General features: G+C 35.9%; 1 protein-coding gene across 32 annotated transcripts in view; it reads left to right on the forward strand.

The window, feature by feature from the left end:
- The window catches only part of SOX6 (SRY-box transcription factor 6), a 734,686-nt gene that overhangs the window by 297,854 nt on the left and 411,639 nt on the right, over window positions 1–25,193 (forward strand). For all 32 annotated transcript variants that reach the window (XM_088843068.1, XM_055423307.2, XM_055423317.2 and 29 more), the window contains one exon: window positions 16,368–16,608. In XM_088843068.1, coding sequence (XP_088699194.1) covers window positions 16,372–16,608 — 237 coding nt within the window. In that variant the 5' untranslated portion in view covers window positions 16,368–16,371. The remainder of the gene's footprint in view (window positions 1–16,367; window positions 16,609–25,193) is intronic.

Here is a 25,193-nt window from a genome sequence, read left to right on the forward strand (position 1 = left end):
GGACAAGGAGCCTCAGAGAGTTAAGTAACTTGTCAAGTTCACAGATCTAGTAAATGAGAGGTCTGGGATTTAAATCCCTACTCTAAATCTTTTTATGAATCCACATTTTTCCTTCTGGCAGTAGATTATGTTAAGACTGGTAGCAGTTTTCTAGGTCTAGGCACTGGATGGATGCAAATGAAAGATTTACTTTTGAAGAAATTAAAACTAATAGACAAGGCATATTAAAATGTTTCTATTTTGGGAGATTGTGAGGTGGTGCTTATGTGAGAAGAAGAAACAAAACTGGATAAATAGTGTAGATTTTTTTTCTCAGAGCAAAGCTTGGGAAAACTAGAACTTCAGTGGCTTAATGGGTGTGCATATAGGTACTTGGTAAAGAACCCCTTAGTGTGCAAGACAGTCAGTAGTCATAGTTGTCTTCTATAATGATAATGCAAATAATTCTGTACAGTGATCCATGGAAACATTGGATTCTAATATTCTCCTGGAATGGTTTATAATAATATGTTACCAGCAAGTGCAAGTGTGAAACTTAAAGCAAATAGCTATAAGGAGTAGGGAAGGGTGGTGGAGGTAGTGAGGGAAAAATACAGGATAGCAGTACTTTATATGTGAAATTAGACTTGTAGGTGTATATTAAAAATGTGGAAATTTGAGTTAGCAGTGAAAACCTTTCTTCAACTTTCACAGTTATAATTTATAAAAATGAATGCCCTAGTGTATGAATTTTTTCTGGCCTGCCCTGCCAGAAGTTAGGATGTATGTAATGTTATATGGTTGTCAGATTTTAAGAGAATATCTAAATTAACTCTGCATTCCTACAATGAATTCTAGATGGGTGATGTATTAAAATGTATACCAGTTAAGTACTTCATCTAATTTTCCCTCAGGGCTATCCTTAACACCTACTTTTGCAGTGAAACTGCTCCAGTAGTATACGATGCTTCTGGTATGGCTTTTCTGGTAAGAGTTGTAAGGTAGAAATTGGGTTTCATACTTATCTGGACCTTTGAAATGAATGGGAATTGATATCCTTATTTTATCTCACAACTATCTGTATTAGAATATAGTCAAATGCTGTTCATCAGGTTAATCAGTAAAAGCATGCCAGGGCAAGCATTTTGTTGTTCAGTCACTCATTTGTGTCCGATTCTTTGCGACCCCATGGACTATAGCATACCTGGTTTCCCTGTCCTTCACCATCTCCTGGAGCTTGCTCAGACTCACGTCCATTGAGTCGTTGATGCATCCAACCATCTCATCCTCTGTCATCTCCTTCTCTTCCCACCTTCAATCTTTCCCAGCATCAGAGTCTTTTCTAATGAGTCAGCTCTTCGCATCAGGTGGCCAAAATATTGGAGCTTCAGCTTCAGCATCTGTCCTTCCAGTGAATATTCTGGATTGATTTCCTTCAGGATTGACTGGTTTGATCTCGTTGCAGTCCAAAGGACTCTCAAGAGTCTTCTTCAACACCACAGTTGTCAGAACTATGATCTTTCAGGGGAAGCATAGATCGTTAATAACCAACAAATATTTATTATAAGATTTACTGCATGAAAATGACAGTGAATCTTTAAGATTTGTATTCCAATAGCTTCGACTACTTCTGTAACCAATTTCACTGTCAAAGAGTCAGATGGATTGGCTAGAAGGTTACCTGCTCTCCTTTCTGCTCCCCTCTCTCCTTTTATAGTTGTCAATCAGTAATTGAGTACCCTGAATCCTAGAAGTAGAAAGGAAGGAAAAAGGGAAAAGGAAAGCCAGAGAATTCTTTGACTATGCTTGGATTAAATGAATATCTAGAATAGCTAATTTGAATATTAAAAATAAAGTTCTATAGGAAGTATATGAACTAGTAAAAATTCAGATAATTGAAAATAGTTAATTCATTTAAGTTAGATTTATTATCAGTTACTTTTAATTCTAGTACATATTCCCTGGATTTAGATCACTTGAGTTTAAATTCTGCCTTACTAGGTGTGACCTAGTTTTAATATTTTTTAAATAAACATTTTCATGCCTTGGTTTCCTTTTCTCTAGAACAGGGATAATGGGCATTCAGTTCAGTTCAGTTCAGTTCAGTCACTAGTCGTGTCCGACTCTTTGCGACCCCATGAATCACAGCACGCCAGGCCTCCCTGTCCATCACCAACTCCCGGAGTTCACTCAAACCCATGTCCATCGAGTCAGTGATGCCATCCAGCCATCTCATTCTTTGTTGTCCCCTTCTCCTCCTGCTGCTGCTGCTGCTGCTAAGTCACTTCAGTCGTGTCCGACTCTGTGTGACCCCATAGACGGAAGCCCACCAGGCTTCCCCGTCCCTGGGATTCTCCAGGCAAGAACACTGAAGTGGGTTGCCATTTCCTTCTCCAATGTGTGAAAGTGAAAAGTGAAAGTGAAGTCTCTCAGTCATGTCCGACCCTTAGTGAGCCCACGGACTGCAGCCTACCAGGCTCCTCCATCCATGGGATTTTCTAGGCAAGAGTACTGGAGTGTCTTGCCATTGCCTTCTCCGCTTCTCCTCCTACCCCCACCTAATTGTAATTGTTTTGAGGGCTAAGTGAGATAATATATGTAACAGTGCTCAGCAAAAGGAACTGATACTTTCTAAACATCTAGCAAATACTATTCATGTATTTTTTCAATCATCTCTTCCGCATCTATCCATCCATCCATAGCTGTTCATCTGTCTGTTCATCTATCTATCTTTTTGAATGTTTTTAACAACAGATTGATGATTTGTTTTCCCACAGAATATGTAGAACTTTTGAAGTATAAAATGAATTTAATTGACCAGGGGGTGGGGGAGGAGGAGACAGACCTGAAGAACCAAGTTATGTGCAGAGATCTAGAAGTTTTACTTTAAATCCTCCAGCTAAATGAATACCCTAAATTTATTTCCACCAGTTCATTTAATAAAATTTATATAATTAGGCAAATATTTATGGAGTGTTTTCTTTGTGTAAAATATGTACTAGGTGCTGTGGGAATACAGAGAAGTCTAGTATTTTGTTCTTTCTCTGGAAAAGTTTGTAATCTGATTGGGATTACTGGCTCAGGTGGTAAACAATCTGCCTATAATGCAGGAGACCTGGGTTCAATCCCTGGGTCAGAAAGATCCCTTGGAGAGGGGAAGGGTTACCCACCTCAATATTCATGCCTGGAGAATTCCGTGGATAGAGGAGCCTGGCGAGCTGCAGTCCATGGATTGCAAAGAATTGGACATGACTGAGCAACTAAGGCATAAAAATATAATTATAGTATATATTTTAAAAAGATTGTTTAAGATAGTATGCACTGTGTTGAATGGGTTATATAAAAAATAAAATTTCAGAGTATTTATTAGACGTGATTAGAAGATGGGTGGATCTAGTTACCTGGAATAGGCTCAATTAGTTTCCTAATGATAAGAAAGGAAGGCTAAGGAAATAGGGAAAGACAGGCAGAGCAAAGGCTGGGAAGTAGCTATTAAGTGAAGTCCGAGTGTATCAGTCTAATAGAGTAGAAGGTTAAAGTGTAGACTACTAGAAGATAAGCTTAGAAAGATTGATTGGATCTGGATGGAGGGCCTTGAATGCCAGAATCAGGAGTTTGGACTTTTTCTGTCATCAGAGGAGAGCCACTGATTTTTCTTGATCAAGGGAATGGCTTAATACTGGGGGTGGCAGTAAGACTGATTTGGAGGTAGAGATACTGAAATTCAGGATATCAGTTTACAGTCTGTTGTAAGAGTCAAGGTATGAAGTGTAATAAAGCCCTGTACGAAGGTGATCATGAGTATGGTAAGAAGGTATGAGCATGAGAAACATTATTAAGAAGAGTTGATGGAGCTTAATGACAGGCTGGCAATGATGAGCAAGGATAGAAAAGAGGAGACAGATTTGGTGTTCATGTTTTGAACCTGGATGATTCTGAGCACCATACTTTCCTGGGTGTGAGTGAATGAGGGAGGGTGTTGAGGAAAAGAATGAATCTGATTTTAAATAATTATTTGTTATTTTGACATTGTTGCTACACATGAATATTCTCTGTGTCAGATCAAGGTGGGCTACTCTAGTTGTGATGCACAGGCTTCTCATTGTGGTTGGTGGCTTCTCTTGGTGCAGAGCACAGACTCTAGGGTGAGCAGGTTTTAGTAGTTGTAGTACACGGGCTTAGTTGCCCTGCAGCATGTGGAATTTTCCTGACCCTGGGATCAAACCCATGTCCCTGCATTTGGCAGGCAGATTCTTAACCATTGATTACCAGGGAAATCCCCTATGAATCTAATTTTAAGTTTTGTTGAATATGACATAGCAAGTACATCTTGGCATAATCTTGATATACTTTTCTAGCAGTCACTTGAGGATTGTTGTATTTCAGGGAGATGAGAGAGAGAGTTCATTGTTGGGAATACAGATATAAAAATAATAATTTAGATATCAAGGAATGAGATGTTTGATAAAAAGGATATAGAGAAAGAATAATATATGGGTTGGTAGCATTAACATGTGAGTGGCATTTTCTGTGATTATAGAAGTACCTTAATTTAAAAACTATTTTCTCATCTCTCCATCCTTAATTTTCCCTTGCTCTCTCCCCCCAATATTACCATTTATCTGCAATGTGTTGTGCAATATCCTGAGCACTGGGGATCCATTAATGAACAAGGTAGTCATAACCCCTATGGTCATAGAACATATAGAATAAACTTAAAAAAATAAAATGAAATCTTTTAGTTTTCTGTTTTCTTCCACTTATCTTAAGCTTTTGGTCATGGGTCTAAAAGACATTCTCTGACAACAGATTTCTTCTTTTTGTGGACACTTTTTATTATTATCATATTGTGAGGAATATTCTGTAGGATCATAATTTTAGGAATATATTACTCATCACTGAAGTTGAAAAATACTGATTGAACCACATGACCCACTCCCACCTCCTGCCACCCTCTTTGCAGAGAGGTTTTTACTGTGTTAAGCTTATAAGTAAGACCCTTTGGGAAAAGAGCTTTTTGCCAAGATGAAGGAAAAAGATCTTTCCTTTTAGAACAATCTTACTTCTCACAATCAGATTTCTCTTAATGATATGAAATTTATTTCTAATCATAATAAACTTGTAACTGGACTTTAGATTTTCCCTTTCTGCTATTTCTTCTATCTGTATTCTGCTTTTAATTTTGCCATGAAGTCAACCTAGTACGTTTATCTCACCCTTCTCCACTCTTTACTAATAAAACGGAGAAATGGTGGCCATTTCAGGTTTATAAAGGTTGAAAGTATCCTTCTAAGACATGATCTGTAAATATTTGAATTTAAATGCTGAGATTCAAGCTCAGCGAATCACATGTTGTCAACAGTCCCTAATTCATTACACTTTCACTCTTTGCTATACTTCCCCTTCTCCTTTACCTGATCCATTTTTGATTTAGAGGATTATACCTGAGATTATTTAGAACAGAAGTATCAAGAAAAAAGGGAATATCAGTTCAATTCAGTTCAGTTCAGTTGCTCAGTCATGTCTGACTCTTTGCAACCCTGTGGACTGCAGCACACCAGGCCTCCCTGTACATGACCAACTCCCAGAGTTTACTCAGACTCATGTCCATTGAGTCAGGAATGCCACCCAACCATCTCATCCTCTGTCATGCTCTTCTTCTCCTGCCTTCAATCTTTCTCAGCATCAGGGTCTTTTCAGATGAGTCAGTTCTTCTCATCAGGAGGCCAGAGTATTGGAGTTTCAGCCTCAGCATCAGTCCTTCCAATGAATATTCAGGACTGATTTCCTTTAGGATGGACTGGTTGAATCTCCCTGCAGTCCAAGGGACTCTCAAGAGTCTTCTCCAACACCACAGTTCAAAAGCATCAATTCTTCGGCTCTCAGTTTTCTTGATAGTCCAACTCTCACATCCATACATGACCACTGGAAAAACCATAGCCTTGACTAGATGGACCTTTGTTGGCAAAGTAATATCTCTGCTTTTTAATATGCTCTCTAGGTTGGTCATAACTTTTCTTCCAAGGAGTAAGCGTCTTTTAACTTCATGGCTGCAGTCACCATCTGCAGTGATTTTGGAGCCTCCAAAAATAAAGCCTGTCACTATTTCCACTGTTTCCCCATCTATTTGCCATGAAGTGATGGGACCAGATGTCATGATCTTAGTTTTCGGAAAGGCTGAAGCTCTATACAGTCAAGAAAAGAAAGACTGGAAATATCAGACATTATATATAAAATATACTTTTCTGATAAAAAGGAAGACATTCTTTTTTCATTGAAGTATAGAATTGATTTACAATGTTGTGCTCGTTTCAGGTATACTGCAAATTGATTCATATATATGTATATATGTGTGTGTGTATTCTTTTTGGATTATTTTCCCTTATTGGTTATTACAAGATATTGACTATAATTATCTGTGCTATACAGTAGGTCCTTGTTGTTTATCTAGTTTGTGTATAGTACTGTGTGTATGCTAATCCCAAACTCCTAATTTATCCCTTCCCTGTTTCCCCTTTGGCAACTATAAGTTTGTTTTCTATATCTGTGAATCTATTTCTGTTTTGTAAATAAGTTCATTTGTGTTGTTTTTTAAGATTTGACATATAAGTGATAGCGTATGATATTTGCCTTTCTCTACTGACTGACTTCACTTAATATGATTATCTCTAGGTCTAATTTATGTTGCTGCAAATGGCATTGTTTCATTTTCTATGGATGAGTAATATTCCATTGTGTGTATGTACCACATCTTATTTATCCACTCCTCTGTTGATGGACATTTAGGTTGCGTTCATGTCTTGACTGTTACATACAGTGCTGCAATGAACATTGAGGTGCATGTATCTTTTTGAATTAAAGTTTTTCTCTTTTCTGGTTCAGGAATGGGATTTCTGGATCATATGGTAGCTCTACTGCTGCTGCTGCTAAGTCGCTTCAGTCATGTCCGACTCTGTGTGACCCCATAGACGGCAGCCCACCAGGCTCCCCCGTCCCTGGGATTCTCCAGGCAAGAACACTGGAGTGGGTTGCCATTTCTTTCTCCAGTGCATGAAAGTGAAAAGTGAAAGGGAAGTCGCTCAGTTGTGTCCAACTCTTCGCGACCCCATGGACTGCAGCCTACCAGGCTCCTCCGTCCATGGGATTTTCCAGGCAAGAGTACGGGAGTGGGGTGCCATTGCCTTCTCCGTACGAACTGACTCATCTGAAAAGACCCCGATGCTGGGAAAGATTGAGGGCAGGAGGAGAAGGGGACGACAGAGAATGAGATGGCTGAATGGCATCACCGACTCGATGGACATGAGTTTGAGTGAACTCCGGGAGTTGGTGATGGACAGGGAGGCCTGGTGTGCTGTGATTCATGGGGTCGCAAAGAGTCGGTCACGACTGAGCGGCTGAACTGAACCGAACTGATACTGTTCTCTATATTGGCTGCATCAATTTACATTCCCACCTTTTCTCCACACCTTCTCCAGGATTTATTATTTGTAGACTTTTTGATGATGACCATTCTGACCAGTGTGAGGTGATACCTCATTGTAGTTTTGATATACATTTTTTTTTCTAATAATAAGCAATGATGAACATATTTTAATGCAAAGAAGGACATTATTGATGAGGAAGAAAACTCCTATGTTAGGAGTGCTTTGAAGTGGAAAGATAGTTTCTGCCAAATTGGAAAGAATAATGTAAATCTGAATGCTTTAAACTTTGAGATAGATATGAAATCACGTTAGTAACACCTTTCAAAAAAGCAGTTTGGCTGGAGCAACATCTATATTTATATAGATTACTTAGGAATTTTCAGCATGAGGGAAAAACATGTCAAATTTTCAGGGCTTTAATACTAACCAAGTTTTGGGTTACTGAAATCACTTTCATAGTGGGCCAATCTGGCCACCAAATTTGGCTGAGAATTCCAGATGCTGAGTGTCTCAGCATAAATAAAAATTGTGGACATGTACCCAGTGCTTGGTTATTTTTGCAAACATGGATAGAGATAGATACTAAGTCATTTTGTGAGCTGAATTTTTGACCTTGGAAATACAGACCACTTTAGAAGACAATAAGAAGGCAAAATACTTTTATTTTTATGAAAAAATAAGACAAGAGCTTTTGAAGTTTGAATAATACCTGTCTTTTTCAACCTGCTGAAAGCTTTCTAGGCTAGAGAGAAATATCTGAAAGGGTAGTTTTTATAATGGTCCTGCTGCTAATATATACTTAGCATTATCAGCAGAGATAGTAGTTTGTAAGGCCTTATACTCCAGAAAGTTGTAGTGCTCTTGTCAGTATTTGCATTCACTTTTTATTAATTGGTCTTTCTTATTGTTTTCCATTTTAATTTACTGTAAGACTAATAAATCTTGTTCTTAAATAACAGATTGCATCACAGCATTCAGCATTAAAATGCACTCCTTTTTGGGGGAAGCCAGATAGATGTGTTTACTCTGTAGAGAGATTTAGATTTGATTTTTTGTTTTCTTCATGGTAATTATGTTTGCACTTTGCTGATCACCAGTTGTGCATTATTACAATGGAAGGTGACAATTTGATTGTCTTCAATTGGAGAAACAAGTAATTTTATATTCACTAAGCTGTCAGGTAACACTAACTCACAGTACTAAGAGCTCCTGGCAATGTGGCTTGGCACCTATATTTAACTGCTTTGATGCTTGTGTAACCTCTGCTGAATCAGAAATACTTTGCCTGCTGGAAATGGTTTTCAGTGTTGTACAATGAGGTTTTCATTAAGTAGACAAACTGAAAATGAACTGCAAAGCCACTGTTGTTTCTCTCCTCCCCTTTCCCCTTGTTCCTCCCCCTTCTCCTCTCCTTCTCCACCCTCGCCTGTTCCCCTCCTGCTTCCTCTTCTTCCTAGTCTTTCTCCTCTTATTTGATAGGAACCTGCAGTCTATACCTTATTTCATTACATGAAAGAGAGAAATTGCTGGCTTGCTTTATTTAGCTAAAGGAGAACCTCAGAGATTAGCTTCCTTACATAATTTTGCTCACTGATACCATTTGTGAGCCTTCACTTTTCAAAACTACATAGTATCGATGTTCATTTTTCTCTTTTTCCTGGCAATACTGAAAAGTGAAAATAGAGATGACAGCTTCCTACCTACCCTTTCTCTCTGCGTAGTTATTGTTCTGGTTTATAATTTTATTGATAATTGGATAAGATATCCTGTAACTGGGCTTTCGTACTTGTGGATTTGTTTCAAACTGACAAAGACATATTTGGTTTTTACTTTAAAAATTATGGTTCTCATTTCATGTGAAGAGGAGATTCAAAGTGAATGTATATAAATAAGTTTATTTTACTATTTTTTAGACAGCTTTCTTTCACTCAAGTCAAATAGAAGTCTTTCATTTGAGGGATAAAGTCATTGTGTGTGATTAAAATCCTCTTAGTAAGTATATTTATAGTAGCCATTGTTTGGTTTTTCTCTTATTGTTAGGTGACTGATTTTATTTATGTATTCTGGTCCTGGCTTTCCAAAGCAAAGATCTCAACAAGTAATTGGTAGATTAGCTTTGAGAAAAATTCAATATTATTTCTATCAAGCAAAAAGTATAGAGGTTACATGAAGGCAACTTGTTTTGATCCCAGGAAGAAACTGGATACTCAGAGACACATGTAATAATTATAGGTTTTCCATAGGCAATCCGTGAGGCAGCCAGTCATTAGGCTGGTTGCCTGCCTCTTCCAGCAGATACTAACCAATTAGACAGAGTTGGTTACGTGATGTAACATTATCAGGAGAAACAATTCATGAGTCAAAGCATTCCAAGACATATGAGCTCTAGTCCAAAGAACAGTCTTAAGCTATATAAAGTGACAGCAATATTGTCAGCTAAATATAAACTCTAGAAACACAAACTTTGATGACTTGAGAAGAATCTGTTCCAGGTAGTCCCTGTTTTGTAAGAACCTCAGAAGGCCTTTGAAGACAATTTTGGAGCTTTGGTGTGAAAAATTAGAAGCCTTAGATAAGTCAAACTCCATTAATTTAAGTCCCTTCTTAGACATACTTCAAGGGCTTCAAGCCTTTTTCATTTGCCTCATCACTACTGATTTGACAGCTAACTCAAATTAGTGAGTTTTCTTCTAGCAGATATTGTCTGTATACGTTACCATATATATTCTGAAAGAGCCACTACAAACTTTAAAAGATAGGTTTATAACTCTCCAGGGTAGCTCTGAAAGCAGTAACCGTTTTCATGGAATTTTCTGATTTGCTATTAAGGAGATGGAATATGGAGAAAAAGCTGGCAGAAGCATAGGGAAGTTTGGAGGTGGAGTGAGGGACAGGTGCTAGTGCTGGATAAACAATACAGAGAATCAAAAACAACCCTCATGCTCCAAATGAGTAAATTGCGGGTGAGTGGAGAAAAGTTTAAAAAGGCTTATCTTAATTTTAATGTCTGAAAAGGGTCCCTCCCTCGGCCTGTACCAATACTTAAAGGTGGAAGTTAGAGGTTCAGGAAGAGGGTTTTTAAATCACTCTTTGCCCTAGGCTGGGTGGACTGGCATCTTTTGTAGGGGTTTCTGGGTATTGTGCATTTTGGCAGCTGAACATATCTGTTACTCATGCTCCTTAAAATGAGAGGCTCTGTGTTATATTTTTGGAAAATTAGTTGTTTATTTCTCAGTATCAAATCAATTTGCAGCATTAAATTAACAGTGAAGTATCTGACTGAAATAAGTCTACCTTGGTAGCCTGGGGCTGAGTTGCAAAAATAAATGTGAATGTTGGCCTGAGTTTTTAATTTTTTCTTTAAATAAACCAACTATTAAAACGTTGCTTTATGTTAAAAACAGGGCTTCTTTTGAGTAAATGTAGCACCCCTAAGAAATGAATGCCATTTGATAATAACCTTAGAAGTAATGAAAACAAAAAAAAAGCCAGGTTAAAATATTGTTCTAATAAATTCAATGGCTTCTTTGGATAATTATGTCAGTCCCAAATGATAGTATTGAAGTGAATTTTTTCTAAGCAATCGTAAAAGGGAGAAAAAAGCAATTTCAAGTGACTGTGTCTTATGAGAAAGTTGTTTTAAAAATTCCTAACTTTTAGACATAAAAATGACTTTAAAAAATAGCACTACCAAATAAAAAAGATTTGAAGTTCTAGAAAGTAAGGTTTGTCTGAGATAGAGTACTTAATGTGTAGATATCCAGTCCTCACCATTTTACCCAGTCTTGGACCAGCTAATCTTGATTTCTTGTTAAAGAATATAAAATAAATTTACTGTCTGAGTAGGTTGATAATGGTCTAAGCATTCAGATTTTATCCTGGAGTTTTGGAATAAAATAATAATCTTCCTAGAAGCACTCTTACGGGCTTCCTAGAAAACTTTGTCAATTACCGGGACTTTATCTCCTACCATCTCATTTTCAAAAGTCCTAAGCCCTGAAGTTCTTCCCACTGCCTGGCATCCTGGGAATTCACTTGATCTGCTGGGCAGAGACATTTCAAACTCGGGGAACACATGATGGGAATTTAGTTTTATGTGTCCCAAAGATATGTAATTCTCTTTGGAGATTTTACTTGATAATAGCTATGCCCCAGAAAACCATCTTGTTTAACCAATGTGATAAGTTGACAATGTAGTTTTTCTCTCTGATTATAATGTACTCTGTGTAGTCAATACACTGGTACCATGTGAGTGTAATTTCCTCTTTTATTTTATCTCCAATGCACTGTATTATAAATAAACAGTTAAAAAAAACACCAAACAAATCTGTTGCATCTCCTTTTAAGATTGTACCACTGTAGACACTTGTTCTAGTAAAGTAGAATTGGGCGCATTTGATTGCATTTAAATTTTTCATGCTTCAGCAGTTTGGCTGGGAGCACAGTAAAGAAAAATCCCATGAGCGAGGATAGTTTAGAATAATAGAACTTGATTTTGTGTATTATAGCGGCAACATTTGTGCTGCTTTAGTTAGGGTTGTGTCAGCACTTCCATTATAAACCCCTGTTTTCAGGGGGTATATAGCTAGGGAGTTTTTTTTAATACAAATTAAAAAAACAATTCATTTGAATGATTTTTAAGTTATAATAGTGCAAAAATAAAACAAAGTTAAGTCACATAGAAATTGACCATTTTCACAAAGATTTTAATTCTTTTGCTTATTAGTTGTATATGAAAGTGAAAGTAAAAGCCACTCAGTCCTGTCTGACTCTTTGCGACCCCATGGGCTACACAGTCCATAGAATTCTCCAGGCCAGAATACTGGAGTGGGTAGCCTTTCCCTTCTTCAAGGGATCTTCCCGATCCAGGGATCAAACCCATATCTCCCGCGTTGTGGGCAGATTCTTTACCAGTTGAGCCACAAGGGACGCCCATTAGTTGTATATGGGCAGCGGCTAAAGTAAGATAAGATACTATTCTAATACACTGTCCAGGTGGAAGTTTTTGTAATGGAAAATTACTGATAATGAGAATTAAAAATAAAAATCAACATCCCATGTGATATTTTAAAACATTAAAGCAACTGTATATTTGATCTATGAGTTTCTGAAGAAGAGTAGCCATGGTGCAATGATTATAGTGAAGGCATTACCAAAAGTAAAGTATCTCTGCAGCTTCCTGAATACAGTTTAGTTGGTCTAGTTAAAGGGAAAGCTAAAGTAAAGAACTGAGATAAATGAGAATATAATCAGAAAATTGAAGGATTCTATAACAAAATACTTGTGGAAAAGTAATCAGTAAATTGAATCTGAGACATTTAAGTAAATGTAACATATTTAATAAATTTCATTAAAAAGAATTTGTGCACATTTTCCTTTTAAAAATGCAACAAAATCACCATCGTAAACAAAAAGCTTTAACAAAACTATCAGTAAAAGACAAACCTGAAACAAGCCCAACAATTATATCAAAAGGAAATGTATACAGTGAGGCAATACCTAGCTAAAAGAACAAGAATCACCTTTTTTCTCTGCTAACAACATATTGAGAACTACAGAAACACAAGAAATTAAATAAAATGTGATATGGAAAAGTATTCTTGGAACAAAAAAATGTTAATTTCTTTCCTAAAGGGAGGGATTTTGAAGTTGAGTAAGCCTTCCTCGGTTGTTAACTATTATGGTCTATCCATTTCTCCTCCTTGTCCCTTAATGACGTTGTGAACTGAGGATGAACAGTCAGATTTAATATTGCTTTTTGTTGGCAGCCTATATTTTATTTGCAACCCTGATACACTTTGGTATTTGTAGGTGCAAAATAAACCACAGATTGTGTGATGTTATAAATTGGTAGCTTTCCTGAATGGTCATTGGAGGAATCACCAGAAGACTGTTGATGAAGCAGAGGTGAAGCCTTTCCTCACTAATTGTATTCAGCGTGTAATTTCTAAACTTCCCTCTGAATTTTGATTTTCAATTAACACTCCCCATTTGAAGATAATTTTCTATTTAATGTAATTGCAGGAAATAATTTATTGGCTGATTAAGACTGAGGGCCCAGCCTTCCTTAAGAAAACACTCTAACAAACCAGCCTTTAAACTCAACCCATGGCTTTGGACAGATTTCGTCTATTTTTACAGCTGCATGGTTGTGTTTAATTAGGATTGTGCACTATTGTTCATTGGTGCAGTTTATAGTTGAAATTATTCTTAAGAGACTTTTCATTTGGGGTTTTGTGTTGTGATTAATTTATACTAAACCAACAATCACAGATATTGCTATTGGAAGGAGCCAAGTCACTTTATAATAAGAGGATGTTTGTTGGGGAACTAAAGTCACTCTGAGTTTTGGATTATGACTTTCAATTGTATTTAGCTGTTTTAAAAAGCAGCAGTAAATTCATTCTTTTGTCTTTAATGTGAATGATTACATTATTGGTACTGTTATTATCTGAACTATGAAAACACTCTTGTTAATGGCAAGCTCTTGATAAACTTGCAGAACAATTATAATTTGCTTGGTTTTACTATAGTGATTATGAGGCTAGTGAAATAAGTTCTAGATGATTCCTGTATACTAAGAAGCATCCTGTGGTATCATTTTCTGTAAGTTTATATACATTTCTCCATTTGTCAGTATTGAAAGAAATTAGTCAAGGATAGTCTTAACTAATTCTTTGATATAGTACTCTTTAGAACATTTCATTTTTTTCTCCTCAAAGAAATATAGATATACTTCTGTACTTTCTTTTCTCCATATTATTTTCTAATATCAAGTCTAATAGATTATTTTTTTACCATTTATAGAATGATTAATAAAGTAGGTATCAGCATTTTAATATGTTTCAAAGCACTTCAAAAGCCTGTAATACTTTTATTTAGAACTGTGCATAATTAGATTAACTGATCTTATATTAATTTTTTTCACTGTAGGATACTAAATCTGAGCCCCCTCATTAATTGTGAGAAATTTAGCATTAGCTGTTAAATCCTATGTGAAACATGGGCTGCTACATAAAAACTACTGTTTAAATTGGAATTAACTTAATTATTTTTCTTTGCACTTGATATTTCCTTCACTGCAATATTCATGAAAGCATGTGACAGATTTGTAAATTTAACTGTTAATCTCAGATTTCTAGACCCTTTAATCAGTATTTATTTGTCTGTAGAAACAGTACTAGCAAGTTAATGATTTGCTAATTTGAAAAATGCTCATGTGGTTTCCTATGTTAACTGATTTGTGCATTTTTTAAAAAATGGTATGAAATCAATTAATGTTAAAGAGCAATTAAGGTGGAGATTTTATTCCTTATTACACAGCAAGTTTAGAGCTAAATAATCTATAAAACAAAAACATTGTAAAGTTTTAGAAAAATATTCAGTTGCCTCTTCTTTTAAGTTATAAACTTTTAGTGACTTTATTTCTAGGCATAATAGCTAAGAAAATCATCTTAATAAAGAAATATTTTAAAAGGTTTGAAATTCTATTTAATAATCATGATTTTCTGATTGTATATGAAAGTACAGAAGGAAGCCCTTGTGCTGATTGTAGTTGATGTTTACTTTTAGATACATAGAGAATGTTCAGTAATGTTTTTGGAGTTTTGAAAATACTATGCGTAGTAGGCACTTTACTGTTTCCCAGATGGTGCTAGTGGTAAAGAACACCGCCTGCCGATGCAGGAGATGCCTGAGACGAGGGTTTGATCCCTGAGTTGGGAAGATGCCCTGGAGGAGGGCATGGCAATCCACTCCAGTATACTTGCCTGGAGAATCCCATGGACAGAGGAGCCTGGTGGGCTACAATCTGTGGGATTGCAAAGAGACACGACTGAAACGACTTAGCATGCAAGCACTCAGGCATTTTACTATGTTCATAGTAGATGCTTTGAATCTTATATATACTTTCTAGTATAAAACAGAGGCATAGTTATTTCATGTACTCAATTAAAATGCCTTAAGACTAATCTAGCACCATCAGCCACTCAATCAATATGTCGCTTAAAAGTATAGTTATAGCAATTGAGACACCTTGAAGGTCTTTACAAAAAGATCAGATTGGCACTAGTCAGTGTTAGGCCTAGTGCTCATTAACATAAGGTATAAACTAAAGATGTCTGGACCAAGTTTGTTTAGGATTTTCATCATAGATTACTTACTCTCGTGATTATATATTTTCTTACATAGACTTCCTTTGTTTCTATGTAAAGCATAAGAGAAATCTGGATGCTTGTAAATTCATCCTCCCAACTGGTTCATCTGCTGTTTATCTTTTAATTTTTTTTCATTTTTTTCTATTCATTTTTTTTTTTGCTAGCCATCAACTGAATTACTCTTAATAATCTGGTTGGGAGAACTGAGAGGAAAAATGCACACATACATATACTATACATTATGAAAACTCATTCCATAATAATTTCATTTGTGAATTGGTAAAGAAAATGTACAGCAATTACTGGGAAGTTTGCTGAGTTATAGAACAGTCTTTGGGACTCTATGGGAGAGGGTGATGGTGGGATGATTTGGGAGAATGGCATTGAAACACGTATGTTGTCATATGTGAAACGAATCACTAGTTCAGGGTCAATGCATGTTATAGGATGCTCGGGGCTGGCATGCGGGGATGACCCAGAGGGAGGATAAAGGGAGGAGGGAGGTGGGAGGGGGGTTCAGGAGGGGGAACTTATGTAAACCCGGGGCAAATTCATATGGCAAAACCAACCAATATAATATTGTAAAATAATTTGCCTCCAATAAAAAATAAATTAATTACAAAAAAAAAAAGCAAAGAGGAAAGTGGAACAGATAAGCTAAGTATTCTTTTACAGTGATTTAGATCATAAATATTTCTGAAGTTAGAGAACTTTCCTTTTTTTCTGAATTAGTCAAATATAAGTGATGTTTTATTCTTTTGTCATTGACAGTCCTTTTAAAAATCCATGTTGTTTCCTTGTTTTGTAGAAGAATGTCTTCCAAGCAAGCCACCTCTCCATTTGCCTGTACAGCTGATGGAGAGGAAGCAATGACCCAAGATTTGACCTCAAGGGAAAAGGAAGAGGGCAGTGATCAACATGTGGCCTCCCATCTGCCTCTGCACCCCATAATGCACAACAAACCTCACTCTGAGGAGCTACCAACACTTGTCAATACCATTCAACAGGATGCTGACTGGGACAGTGTTCTGTCGTCTCAGCAAAGAATGGTAAGCTTTTAAAATCTGGCCACTGTCCCTAAATATGTCTGTTATTATGGGCTCATTACAAATATGTATTTTAGAGAAAGCTCAAAATCTGAAGCGTTCGAGTTATTTGTGTTCAGGCCCTGGTGGCTCAGATGGTAAAGAATCCACTTGCAGTGTGGGAGACCTGGATTCGATCCCTGGATTGGGAAGATCCCCTGGATGAGGCCATGGCAACCCACTCCAGTATTCTTGCCTGGAGAATCCCCATGGAAAGAGAAGCCTGGCGGGCTACAGTCCATGGGGTCACAAAGAGTCAGATGTGACTGAGTGACTAAGCACAGCACAGCACATGAAAATAGCCACCATGTCTGTTATTAATATACTACTAGTTAGTGGGAAAAATTGGAAGATGGTTTGTGGTTTAGTGTTTGTCCATTATTAGGTCAATTTGCCAAAAGGGATTTAGTTTAATTTTGAGAAAAATTTGGTTATCTTATTCTCTGATACTCTGTGTTTAAGATAGTGAACTTAATAATAACACAAAATAGGTATGATCCAATAAAGTGTATTAATTGGCTGTGTATTAATATGGAAAAATTATAATAAGCAAACATATCTATGTGAATGAGGTCATAGAGTGAATACATCTTCAGTAAGGAAATGCAAGTATTTATCATTTTTAACAGTCATTCTTGGTTAATAATAAAGCTTTTCTCACTTGTGTGCCTACATATTAATTTCAAAAGGACATGTAAAGCTCCTGAGTATCATTCAGTCAAACTGCAGGAGTTTGCCCTAAAGGTAGAAACAGCATCAAATACTTGTACTGTATTAGCCTACTTTCTCATGTTAAGTTCTACCTGTAAACATTAAAACAGGAACCATAAGTGACATTACTTATCTAGTTTAAAGCAAAAGTACTCAATTTTTTTAGCGTTTATAACTGACTGAAATCTTAACATATTTTATTAGATTAGGAATTTTAAACCCTGTTTTACATGTCTTAACTCTTGGTTAAATTAATGAAAAATATTTTAAGTGGGAAATGAAGAAAAGTTTTATCCCTTAATAAAAAATTAAGTAATATTTAAAAATGCCTTTAATAACATATTTAAAAATTCTTGCTCTATTGTCTCAAAACTAGTTCAAAGACTTAATTCCATAATTTATGGAGGCAGACATTTTTCTTTTTCAGATGATTTCTCAGTCACAATTAGTACTCTGAAGCAGTAGGTGAGAAATAGAGAATTGGACTAGACTAACTGTTCTAGACCAACTTTAGATTCAAAGGGAATCATCATTATACAGTTAGATCCACTGGAAGATTTGTTTTCCTTGCATAGGGAAAAGAAAAGATATGGTTGGAAAGATTGTTTGGGACCAGTTATCCGAGATCTTATATTAATAGATAACTTTATGGAAGTAAGACTTGATTCTAAGCAGAATAGGAAACCCTTGAAGTGTTTAAGAACTTCAAAAAGATAATTTCTGACTGTATTATGAATAGATGGGAGGGAGACAGAGTGAAAGGAGGAAGATCTGCTAGAAAGCTGTTTGGAAAATCCAGGTAGAGATGATGGTGGCTTGGATTAGTGTAGAGGCAGGTCAGATAAAGAGAAGGGATGGGTTCAAGATATACTTTAGCTTTTATGCCAAGTATACTTATGGACAAATCAAAATATCTACACTGGAAAATACAGTTTGAGGCAGAAATAACACAGTTCAGATTTTACTTCTTTAGAGCACTCTTTACATTTTTCTTAGTAAAATTTATTTGTATATTAGCAAGTGCAAAATTGCTTTGGTGAGTTAGTCTCAAAGTTTTAATCTAATATTTTGTCAGAAAATAGATATTAATAATTTGCTTACCAAATTTATGTTAAGTGGGATTTATGGTAGCATAAAACAGTTTAAATATACAAATATGTTATATTAACATAAAAGAAATGATATTTGCTGGAAGTGTTTTCAAACTTTCATTCTCTTCTGATATCAGTCATTACTTTCCACTGGAGACTTTGTATATTCTGAATGTCTGGAAGCCAAAATATTTTGTTTTAGCTCCCACTCTATGGTATTTCCCAGCTGTGTACTTATATGGTATAATAAAAGGATTTAACAATTGGGAAATAGCAGCTGCATTTGGAAATTCCCTTTTGTGTTCCCTTTTCATTTGATAGATTCAGTGTATAACAAGTGTAATATCAGACCTGTAATGACTTATACCCCAAGGATCATATCACTGACCAAATTTTCTCAACCAAGCAAAGGAAAACAGTAGAAGGATTTTAGGTTTCTGGACAGTCTTGCAAACCTATATATAGAGAATGTGAGTGCTGGAGTAGGATAACTATGGTTAGAGTAAAATTTAATAAACACTTTGCCTCATTCTACATTTAAATCCAGAGTAGTTGTTATGAAGTTAAGTGAAACTTGTAACTACTCTCTTCAGTGGGTCGTATTTGTTATACATTGTAATTGGACCTCGTAAATCAGCATGGAGCAATAGGAAACAACAGTGTCTGGAGTGGAATGGGTGAGGGAGAGAATCAAATCTAGGAGGCAGGCAGATGACAGGTACTATGGGGTATCATAGGCTACAGTGAGGTGCTTGGTTTACTTTAAGTGAAGGAGGAAGCCACTGGAAGATTTTAAATAGGACACTACCGTGATTTGGTTTATTATATTTTGAAAAGATCATATTACCTGCTGGGTACAGAATGGATTGCAAGAGATGACACCAGAAGCAAGGGCACTTGTTAAGAAAACTGTTGCAATAGTGCAGGGGAGAGTTTGATGATGAGTGAAAGAGGGGCTGTGATTCATGGGGTCGCAGAGAGTTGGACACGACTGAGCGACTGAACTGAACTGAAAGAGGGGCAGTTAGGGAAGTCATCTTTGAAGAGTTCCACAGAGTCTGAAGATGACAAGATTCACACACAGGGTGAGTAGGATATTTTATATCATATACACTTGGGTAGAAATTTAGTCGATAATATTTTACAACACAAAATAAAGTTGATGAGACCAGGGCGTGGGGAAGGTTTAGGCAATGCTCCTGCACCAAGAGTGTTCCATGTGAGGGCAGAAGCTTTTTGCCCAACAAGGAGCTGTTTACAGGTAACTTCTGGGGTAGGTTATGGGAATGTGGTCTAGATACCAACATTATCTCTTATAAGAACCCCAAAGTGACAGGATTGTAAGTGGGACCTCCTGCATGCATGTGTGCCTGTGCACTTGCATGCATTCTCATGTTATATATATCTTAAGACAAATGGGATTATATGCATTTGGCTTTTAATTACTAGTCTAATTAGGTAGAAATAATCATACTGGACCCTCATGTCCGGATATCAGAATTCCTTATTTTAGAGACCTACTTAAATTCCTGAAAGTTTTATCTCCTAGATAAGTTTTAAAAGTAATTTTCCACTATAAATAAAAGATGTCAATAAATCGTTAGTTACAACTTAAAGAAAATAATAGGCATATTGAGATATTTAATGAATAAATTAATAAATAATACTTCCCTGCTTGCAAACAATTTCTCCTCTCTGTCTTTCTTGCTTTCAGTTCAGTGAAGTTGCTAATCAACTCTCAAGTATTCTATATAGTTCGTTTTGAGTCTTAAAAATTCTGGTGTGGATTTTGTACCTTTTCTAGAATGGAGCTGTTGCCATTACATGATAGCAAAGTCTAGGAACTTTGAGTAAGGATTTAATCCTTTGCAGTCATGCTTTATATTTTGACAGATGTTTAGAAGGTTTCTAATTTTGTTACCTTTCAAAAGATTTTAAAAACTTGAATTGTCATGCTTTTGGTAAGATTTAGTAACTTAAGGTAGTAGGCAGCACTCAAAATTTATTTCCTCACTTTTATTGAGACTGTGCTTTCGAAAATGTAGTGAAACCCACTAGTTCACCTGGTTCAAACCATGTGTGAGGTTTATATTCATCTATTTGGTACCTGATTGGGTGTATGAAGCACTGGGGGGAAAGTCCATACACTAGCAAGGTTTAGACTTGAGAAATTTAGTTATTACCACTCTCATTTTGGGATTTTGGATATCCACTCACTTTAAGTAAAATTCAAACCTAGACTTAATAAGTGAAAATGTTCCTCCTTGCCCCTGAGTTGTGAAACAACATTTTCGAGGAAGCCCTATGGAAGATTTCCCATTTTCTATAACTCTGAAACTATGTTAGCACACAATATCATCCATCTTTAAATGCATCTCAGAAACATAATGACAGAAATTTACTCACAGTTTGGACCAAAAAATAAAGCTATATTTTATGGCATGGTGTGAATAGTGAAATAGACAACTAATGCTGTCCTAGATCAATGTGTTAACATTTATCACCTTTATATATGCACACCTTATTTATCATTCCTGCTATTAAAATATATCTTTAATACTGTAAAGCAATTATCCTTCAATTAAAAAATAAACACATTTTTAAAGTATATTAAAAAAAACTTTCCTAAAGTGACTCATTTAAACAAGATGATTATTAATATATCTTTCTAAATATATTTTTTGGAAAAGTTTTCTTACTTAGCTATTATCAAAATCTTTATCAAAAGTAGAAACATTGACATGATCTGAAATAGCTGGCTTTTCCCCCCTTGGGCAAGAAGGAATCAGGTATGCATGCTGATTAACACACTCCAGTCATTAACGTGTGATTATGTGGGCTGCATATTGAGCACCTGCCAAAATATAAAATCCCGGTACTTTGCTACATCTGTGTTTTGGATTTCTTTTGTATTTTGATAGTTCAAGGAAAATCAGACCCCTGTATATATATTTTTTCAGTATAATAAAATTGTGTGTATATAATGTTTTCAAGGAGTTGGAATATGCTGTGTTTATTTTTATTTTAATCTTTGATGCTGTATAAGATCCAGTGACTGGGGTTTGCAGAGCTCTGACTGTAACATGAATCTCTTAATGAACTCCATCATCAACATTCACTTACAATTTGCAGCATTCCTTCATGTTCATAAGGATTATCTTTTCTGGGATTCAGCCAATATTCCTCAAATTTGCTTTATTTTTGTGTCATACCTTTACGTGTCATAAATATTTTGTTTTAATTTCTTTCACCAATATGCTGTTAGTGTACACCTCATAGTGATGTTAGGGCTGCTCCTATGGTTTTTTTCCTATCCATTATCCATTGGCAAATATTTCTTCATGACCAATGTGTAGCTTAGGGCTTATAGCATTTCCAGACACTTAGGAAAAGTCACTTTTGGATAGTTATTTAAAATCTAATTGATTACTAATAGAAAATCTGGTATAATCTAGTCTAACAGAAGAGCTTGGCTGAACAGGCCTATTCTCCTCAGGTTTTATTTTCTTGATGGATTTAAATAGCATTTGAATATAGTAGAAGATTTAAAAAGTAAGCTTCTTGTTAAAATTGGTCAGTACTAATCATTGGAAGCTGATCTTAGGACACCAATAATTTTCTAATTAAAACAGAACTTCACAAACAAGTTTCAGTCTATAGGTGGTTCTGATTAATGTATACTTTCTTGTGCAGAATTCCTTCTTGCCCAGTGATGACTTGGATACATCACTATAATGAAACACCATAACTTGAATAATGAAATCTGCACATTTCTATAATACTTCTAAGCAGCATGGTATGGAAAGAAATATACATGTGTATATATAGCATTCAGATAACTATTTACATGACCAATTTGAACTTTTTCAAGATTAGAATGAGATGTGAATCTTAAAGTCCTTCTAGATCAGCATGAATAAGATGGTGGTGAATATTATGGCATATTGTTTTGGGAGGAGAAAGCTGGGGTTGTGTTTGCACTCCTCCAGATTGACCTTCTTAGTTTAATTTGAAGAGGGTTACCTTCCATAAAGACAACTTAACATGACAAATTCTGGTACCACCATTAATTTGGAGATGAGATTGTAAGGGCTCTCTTTAATTATTGAGTCAATCCACCTGCACTAAGCAGGAAAGATCCTACTTTGTTCCTTCCATGAACGTATCTAATGTTTTTAGAACACATCTAATGAATGTGCCTTAATTACCTTCATATGTAAATTATCCCACTGTTTGTCCTCTGCAGTAAGAACTTTTCCTTGCTTTCCAAGAGAAATGTAACCTTTTAAAAGATGAACAACTTCAAGCTATTATTTCTTTTGTTAATATAGATTTCAATGTGATGACATATTTATTTTTTATTCTATTAACCTTTTAAGTGTTATTTTGGCATTACAATAGTTCCATGACCTCTAGGCATTATTTTTCTAGGTGATGCAAATTAAATTCAATAGTAATATCTCTGGGTAAATCACATCTTCAAATCAGAAGTATGAATTACAGATTTTTACTAATAAAAATTGTACAATCAGGTAAAAATTAGAAATGAATATTTATGCATGTCATCTATCTTCTTTATATTTCATTAGTGCCCTAGAAAATGGAAAACCCTATTTAATAAAATGATTAGAAATTATTTTGTAAACTTTTGCTTTGATTATAATTTAATCGTTTGTTTTTTTTAATCTAATTTTTACTGCTGGTGTACTGAGAATAACTGGAATACAATAGTTTCAAGTTCATAAAACTTTGGGGAACAAATATGCTCTCAGTCAAGCATAGATAGTTTATGGTGGTATACACGTTAGTCTCTTAGTCTTGTCCAACCAACTCTTTGCGACCCCAAGGAGTGTAGCCTGCCAGGTAGGTGCCTCTGTCCAAGAGATTAGTTTGCCTTGAAACACAAGGAATTAGGACTTTTTTTTTTTGGAAATTAGTATTATTTAGGAATTATTTGGTTCATTCTAGTGGTTAGTTAGTAGTTTCTCCTCTGATCATGGAACTCTCCAGGTGAGAATTTTGGACTAGATAGCCATTCCCTTCTCTAGGGGATCTTCTTTGACTCAGGGATTGAACCTGGGTCTACTGCATTGCAGGAAGATTCCTTACCACCTGAGCCACCAGGGAAGCCCAACTGTGGGCCAGCCAAAATTAAACTAATTCATGAACAGATTGAGAAAACTTTTGCTCTTAAATTCAGAGTTAATATCTGGCCTTCAGTTGTATTAATTTTTTTGTACCTGGTGTGCTTCTATCAAAGTGCCTTTCTTGCTTTATGTTGTTACACAGATATATTTTGTATGTGAAGTTGATTAAAGATGATTGTATATTTTGCTTTCTGAAATTGACAGTAAAATTGGAGTTTAGATCTCCTTTTGGCTACTATTCTCTTGGATCCATGAGGAATGACACTGCAGGGTAAGGAAGGAATCTGAATCTGAGTTTTTGGATTTGGAGAAATTAACAAAGAACAATGAAAATTTACACCCCTCTCTTACTCAGAGAGAAAGGATGGGCTTTATGATCATAACTAAGCCATCAATTCAAGGTTGTATGTTGTTTTTAGGTAGAGCAATCACAGCCTCCAGACGGTGGGGATATTTGCCGCCAGATTAGACTTTAACTTGCTGCTTTGTAGTAAATTAGCAATAGTTTTGTGCATAGTTTTCTTTTTTCTAGAAATGTAAATGCAGAGAGATAGATGTTTTTATAAGCAATGTAGGCACTGAAAAATCATTTTTTATTTTTTTACTTGCTTTATCTGTGAAAACTTAAATCAGAGAGCTAGAGATAAAAATATTTCTAGATTACAAAGAGTCTTGTTATGCCACTATATATATTTACTTGACGTATTAGAAGGAAATTAAAGTTTTTGTGGTGAAATTCTCAAAATTGGGAATTTTATTTGGGCAAGATCCTAGAAAAGAGAAGAGATTGTTGAGTTCACAAAGTGGCTGGGAGGGCTCAGTGTAGAATGATGTAAAGAGCAATCTGCTCTCTAGTTTCTCTTCCTTAGGCAAACTAGGCCATGAAAGGACTTCACTGTTAATAAGAGTATAATCTCTCTTAAGGAACAAGTGGATTTGACCAGTCTTGACTGGACTCTGTAATGTTAAGATTTGCGAGGAATGAAGAGCACACTCTGGGCTATTTCCTTTTTTGTGTATGACCCCAACCTCATCATTTTTCAATAGGCAACTGAGACATAGGTAGTTATATTGATAGTTGTTTCTGGAAGCTTAATTATTACTCATTTTCCTAGTGTATCTCAGATTCCTTACTTTTTCCCTAAAAGCTTTATATTTTATTTTCTATTTTTGCTGAAACTACTCTAATACCCTCGAATGATTGTTGAATCCCCCTTTCTTAAAACGGCCCCAGTTTTTGTCATGAATTAGAGACAGGTTTCCAAGAAGCTGGAGTAAACAACATTTCAAAAGGTTATTTGTGCCTTTCTCCAAGCACTCGTCTTCTCTGCCACTGTGAGCAGGGATACTGATGGCTGCTCGCTGATCATAGTAGTGGTTGATGAAATCATCTTCATCATATAAAAGTGCAAGATAAAGCAGCAAGTGCCGGTATAGAAGCTGAAGCAAGTTATCCAGAAGATCTAGCTAAGATAATAATTAAAAGTAGTTACACTAACGGAGAAGGCAATGGCAAGCCACTCCAGTACTCTTGCCCAGAAAATCCCATGGATGGAGGAGCCTGGTAGGCTGCAGTCCGTGGGGTCGCTAAGGGTCAGAC

The sequence above is a fragment of the Moschus berezovskii genome, chromosome 14 (assembly GCF_049115385.1).
Source record: "Moschus berezovskii isolate FMDL1 chromosome 14, NW_MosBer_1.0, whole genome shotgun sequence".
NCBI classification, from domain to species: Eukaryota; Metazoa; Chordata; class Mammalia; order Artiodactyla; family Moschidae; genus Moschus; species Moschus berezovskii.